Source organism: Haemaphysalis longicornis, unplaced genomic scaffold, assembly GCF_048455015.1.
Source record: "Haemaphysalis longicornis isolate Haplotype H1 unplaced genomic scaffold, Haemaphysalis longicornis Haplotype H1 scaffold_8, whole genome shotgun sequence".
In the NCBI taxonomy this organism is placed as follows: domain Eukaryota; kingdom Metazoa; phylum Arthropoda; class Arachnida; order Ixodida; family Ixodidae; genus Haemaphysalis; species Haemaphysalis longicornis.
The window spans coordinates 95,276,212-95,282,211 of NW_027526445.1; the positions used below are offsets into that span (position 1 = coordinate 95,276,212).

The 6,000-nt window shown below is 46.1% G+C and overlaps 1 protein-coding gene across 1 annotated transcript in view; it reads left to right on the forward strand.

Annotated features, from left to right (window-relative positions):
- The window catches only part of LOC144148396 (1,5-anhydro-D-fructose reductase-like), a 43,234-nt gene extending 37,486 nt beyond the window's left edge, over window positions 1–5,748 (forward strand). Inside the window, exons 6-8 of the mRNA XM_077679936.1 lie at window positions 3,141–3,224; window positions 3,978–4,066; window positions 5,715–5,748. Coding sequence (XP_077536062.1) covers window positions 3,141–3,224; window positions 3,978–4,066; window positions 5,715–5,748 — 207 coding nt within the window. The remainder of the gene's footprint in view (window positions 1–3,140; window positions 3,225–3,977; window positions 4,067–5,714) is intronic.
- Window positions 5,749–6,000: the final 252 nt, after the last annotated feature.

Below are 6,000 nucleotides of genomic sequence, written 5' to 3' on the forward strand. Positions count from 1 at the left end.
GCTTACAGTCATGTCGCCTCGGGATCACGATTGCAAGGGCACATTACTGAGAGGTAGTGAAGAATATATCACATAGGGTTAATGTTGATCCTTCCATCCTTTTGAGAAAAAGACGATTCAAGGTGGGCGAAAAACACCCTCAGCTTTCCGCAAAGCAAATCCTATAGAGAAGTACGCGGTTACATCGAAAGCCGGTACCTGAAGATTTCTTCTTTAAGCGGAGATGTACCACGTCACCCGTTTTTATGTGATGCGAGGTGCGCACTCAGCAGTAGGGAAATATTTTTACTAAATTGGGGTAGTTTGTTGTATGGAGGGATGACGGATGCAATATTCCTGTGAAGGTACTATCTTCCCGTAAAAAAATTCTGTATACCAGGAAAGGATGTGATCTTGAACGTGTTCGTAACGCTCTCTGTATTTTATACAATTCAATTTGTCACCTCCCCACGGCTATGTGTCCAATACGTCCTTAAAAGCATGCAAGCCCAAGCGAGACGTATTCTGTGTGCTGTGTCCAGAACCATAGCGCATGTGAAGAGGAAAACGTTTCCTTCTACTTGGAGTGGCGTTATTATTAGAGCGACATCTCTACAACGGTACATCTGTCAAGGTCATTTATCGCACTACAAGTGACGATGAGGCGTCGGTAGGCTTAATATTGATTACCTCGCTGGGAGCGTCGCTGTAGTGGGACCACGTGACTAGCCAAGAGTGAATCTGCAGCTGTGCCGGCGATTCATCGCACGGTGCTGCTTGAGCCGTCTGTGAGTGCACCTCAGGGCGAGGGAATCACGTGACTAGGAAAGGGTTTAGAGGCTGCTTTGATGGGGCTTCTCCAGTAGTTTCTCCATTAATGGCACGCTGGCAGGGCAGTCTGCACGTGCCCTTCTGGCCTAGCGAAAATATGAAGGGTATTATCCAGTACCTAAGGTACAAGGCAGACTGCAGATGTCAACAAAGGGCAAACTAACACGAACCACTCTGTGCACAGTCTCCTTTCACTCATAATAAATAATTTTAGAGGTGTTAAACATGAGCTATTTCGGAGCAGTGTTTTAACTGCCCTTCTTACTGTTCGCAGTGCAGAAAGACAGCATGATTAGAACCTGAATGGACGCTACACTCTTAGGCAAAAAGGACTAAAAGTTCGTCCTTTCGGGGACTAACGGCCTCTGCCACAATCATTAGTCCCTTTGGGGCTAACCGCGAGGGGGCGAACGGTTAGTCCCCCACCCGGATGGTCCGTTCTGATACTCCCCAAGGACTAACTGCGTGGAGTGCAGAAAAAAGAAAAAAAACGCCAGCACCGGCACGGATCGAACCCCTGACGCCTGGAATTACACACAAGGAATCCGACGCATTATCCGCTAGACCACGCCGCCGGGTGGTTCCTGCAGCAGATAATATTCAAGTGTACAGCGTGTAGTTCTGTGCATAACGCAACAGATCCATTGCAACTGGTGCCCGAATTTCTATCTGTGCAAGCGAACGTGACCGCGTTTTGCGCCTTGCGCTTTGCGCTTTGCTAGGTTTAGGGACTATTGCTCAGTTCGATTCGAAGTAGAGCCTCACAACCATAGTTTTTTTCGTAAATAACAATCAATTGATTGATTGATTGTAGGGTTTTAACGTGCCGACGCAACGCAGGCGATGAGGCGCGCCGTAGTGGAGGGCTCCGGATTAATTTTGACCACCTGGGGATCTTTAATGTGCGCCGAAATCTCGTACACACGGGCGTTTTTGCTTTTCGCCTCCATCAGAAAAGCGGCCGCCGCGGCCGGGAATCGAACCCGCGACCTCGTGCTCAGCAGCGCAACGCCTTAGCCACTGAGCCACCGCGGCGGGTGTAAATAACAATCAACTCGTCGTCGCCTAGTTGAGATAGGTAGCTGGGCGATCGGACGACTCATTTGTTTCCGCACAAATTAGCGCAAGCTAAGTGCTTTCTTAGTGTTCGATACATATGTTAAGTGCTCTATGTAACGTATGTGAAAGGTGTCGTCTGTGTGAGTGTCAGAATAAGGAAACATGCCATTTATTTCCTGCATCGGCGAAAGCGAATTTGGTGTTGCTTAGCCTGAATTCTTCAAATTCGCGTCGCTAGACGATTGCGACTGCGAAATGCAAGCGGGTTTTACAGCAGTTGCAGTATTGTCATAGCTTTGGTGCCCAAGGCAATTATGTACCGAGTGTAAAAGATAACTTCGAGACGCTTACCTGTAGCGAGCATTTTTGTTTTGCAGTTGTCATCAGCAACATGCGTTTTTTCTAGTCTGTTAAACATATACATATTCATTACGCTCAGGAATCCACTTTTGCTACTGTCACTAATTTTTGAGTTACTGTTAAGGCGCTTGAAAGCTTTCATTGGCCGTTATTATCTCGCACGAATCGAATGCAACACTGCGTATCAACATAACCTCGCCGAGAAGCGTATGACGATCGCGCTTCTCCGGTCCTTGCCATTACCCGCCGCTCTACTAACCCTAGGCGATTTTCTTATAACTAACATCAATATTTTCTCCCGTGGCACCATCTAAAGCACCCAGTGACTGCAATGCCTTGTGTTTTGGAAATATAAAACTGTTCGCAGACATATGCGCGAAAGGGCAACGACGACGCCATTAGGGGATTAACGACGCAGCAAAGAGACTAACTGCATGCGTTTCGTCTTCCCGTTACTCCTTATAAATCGGCGGGGACGAACAGCTAGTCCGAATTTATGCACACGGCACGTACTCAGCCGCAGATACTCCCTTTGAAGATGAACGGTCGCCCGCGAAGACTAACGGCTATATTTTAGTCCCTATTTTAGTCCTTTTTGCCTAAGAGTGTACCTGTGCGAAGTTGTTGAAGAAAATATTAACCATCAGAGCGATAAGATGTGAGAGAGCCGCCTGTTAAGGCCCCTCTTTACCACTTCGTTTTCCTGCGTCGATGGTAATGAGGTATCCGCAGAGGACATTTGTCTCAATGAAGGACGTGGGTTCTTCGAGCTTTGTCGCTTACTGGGGACGAAACTCGAAGACCAGGTTATAATTAGATTCACACATCCGAGCGTTGAGATTTCGACGTGATGTATGGTGGTTGCAGTGCCGTTAACCTTGGCCGCCCATTTGTATTCTGGCCTCTGGCAGGTCCTGATCCGATGGCTGCTGCAAAGGGGCATAGTGCCACTGCCCCGATCAACCTCCACTGCGCACATCCAGGAGAACATTCAGGTCAGCATGCAAATCGCCAATCCTGTGCTCTGCCGCTAACACCACCTCTGTCCAGGCAAATCAAACATAGTGGAGGGAGCAGTACAGTGCCTGTCCTAGCTATTTGAGATAATTCCCTTTCTGGGAGGTATTGAGCGACTCTCAGCGCTGTCACTCCGTGTGAGACTTCTTGCCGGCGCTACAGGCACCGCTTACCCTGCACGTGTAACCTGGCATCAGCGGTGCCTGGTCCCCTTTTCGTATATTTCCCACATCTGCTGCCAACAGGGCACCTGTTAAAACTCTCATTCCATGGAACCTGCCAGCATCAAAGGCATCAAAGGGAGCAGCGTTAGAAAGAACTGCCATTCGATCATTCGAAAACACTGCAGAGTTCATAAGCACCGCTGATTGTTACTGGCGTGATGATTCATGTACAAAATGTTTCGTTTAATGTGACAAATTAGGACCATTCAAAATAGTCAAAACTATTCTTATGCGAGTTAAGGGTGGGTGTTCTGTTACATGGTTGATACATTGGCTTTTCTCCCATCACGCCCTTCCCGTCGTAGTCTGCTTAAGGATGTTATACAAGCCTTACAATGAAACACACTATTAGTACTGTTGGAGGAAGCCGAAGAAAATGCGTGCTAATGACTACCTCCAAAATCAACGTCCGGAAATTCTTGATCTGAGAGCCTGTGTACCACAGAAGTATTTCTGACCACCTAGGCGCAGCTACGTTAAATCCAGTTGGCGCTATCCTTCTCGCAGGTGTTTGACTTCGAGCTGTCGCAAGCCGACAGTGACACCCTGTTTGGCCTCAACAAGAACCAGCGCCTTTTCACCTACGACGTCTACGGGTGTGTTTCGTTGGCGCATTTAATTGAAGGCATTTAATGAAAGGGCTGCGGGCAACGTCATTCCCTACCATTCGATTAAAATTTCCGCACCCTCCCACGAAGCAAAACTTCATGTGGATCTGTCACGTATTTCTCATAGGGATGGAAGTTTGATCCGCTTTTATGTAGGTATAAATAAATATGAGTTCCATATGGTGCTCGCTGGTTTGATTCGGGTAAATGTATATTGACGGCGCGGTGGGAATTACGTTCGGTTATTCCTCTCCCGTACTGAGCTTTACAGTGGCATTTAAAGTGAGTCAAATCCTTCCTCCCAATAAATAGTATCGTACAGAATTTTCATTCAAAGGCATTTATAACGTCTAATAGTAAGCCAACATAGCAACATAGATTTCGAAAGCTTGTGAAAGTTCAGAACGCGAAGCTTGCGGAATTACCCGAGCGGTACTGCCATTAACCTTTCGTTTTGTTAGCGGCAATGCAACGTTACAGCTTTTACAGCTGCAAGAATCTGACGATATTGCGGATATTAGGTGTCCGTAATCACAGCCTTCCGGCAAGATAGACCTTCTGTTTCTAGTTCTCGGCTCGTTGCTTCTCAAGAAGTTAGTCAAGCTAAGTAGGACAGTCGTTGACGCGTTTACGGCACGTCGCGCGATGCGAAGTGCTCGTAAGAAACTTAGTTGGCCTTCGATGCATGAGGTTGACAATGCCGGCGTAAAGTGAACAGCGTGCAGGCTTTCGCTCCCATGAAGTAACTGTGGCTGTAAAGTGCCATCCTTAGCTATGTACGCCTTGGATCCAGAGATCTTTACAACAGGGAACAGATCCTAGGGAGATAGCACTGGCGAATTATTGCAGCTGATGACGACGGCTTCGCTGTAGATTGGAATGCGTAAAATTTTTAAAAAATTTCATTACAAACCTGGCGGTGTAAAGCATATCTCCTCTGTAAAATGGCTCAACTGGCGTCCATGTTTGCCAGTAAGATAACTTATCCAATATATATCCGTTTAGTAGGCACGGAACATCAGCCATACCCATTGCAGGCAGGGATTTATATTTAGCATAATGTAACAACTACGAAACAAGGACTACAACCTCCCTTTCCTGGGGAAGTATCTTTAGTTCAAACCTTTCGTTTTCCTCTATATTGAAGTGTAGCTTATATTCGTGATTCTTCAAAAGTTACGTGGGTGTTAATGTGGGGGGTTAGTAGTCAAAGAGATAAAGCTAGTCATGTTCAATAGAGCATGCTGATAATTTCATTCCGCATTGCCGCTACCCATTTATCTCGCATGTTTTGCGATATAGTGGGAGGAAAGCACAATTTGGGGCACTGTAATTTTTGCGAAAATTTTAAAGTTTCAGTAAGATAAGGTGTATTTATTGCACAAGTTTAAAACATACGAATTGGGCAACGTTCCGTAATAAACCATTCTAATTCCACTGAATTAAGTGGTCACTGTAGGACCCAAAACGCTTTTTTCGGTGCTTTTAAAATACCGCCCTGAAACAAGAGCCGAAAGCATTAATCATGCAGTAATGTAATAATCATTACTTCTATTCCTATGTCGGACCAATGTTCTTTGATAACCATTCTCTTTGACTACGCAAAGTGAATAAATTGTATTCCTTTCTTATGCAGGCTCGCCAACAAAGCGGAGTACCCTTTCAAGTGATGCAAGCGTCGGCAGGCCTCTGGCGAGTGCATAAACGCACCGCAGAAATTCACGAAGTGTCAAGAACAATTTCTGCTAATGATTCAAACATGCGGCGTGTATCTTCCTTAGTGTGCCGAATAAATGCATTTGTAGCGTTATTGCACACGATCTTTTTATGTTCTTGTTTTGACCAACGAATTCTAAGAAAGCGCCTAAACCTTCAGCATCACGTAGCACGTTGGAATCGTCAGAAGTAGCAGTGCAGTACTA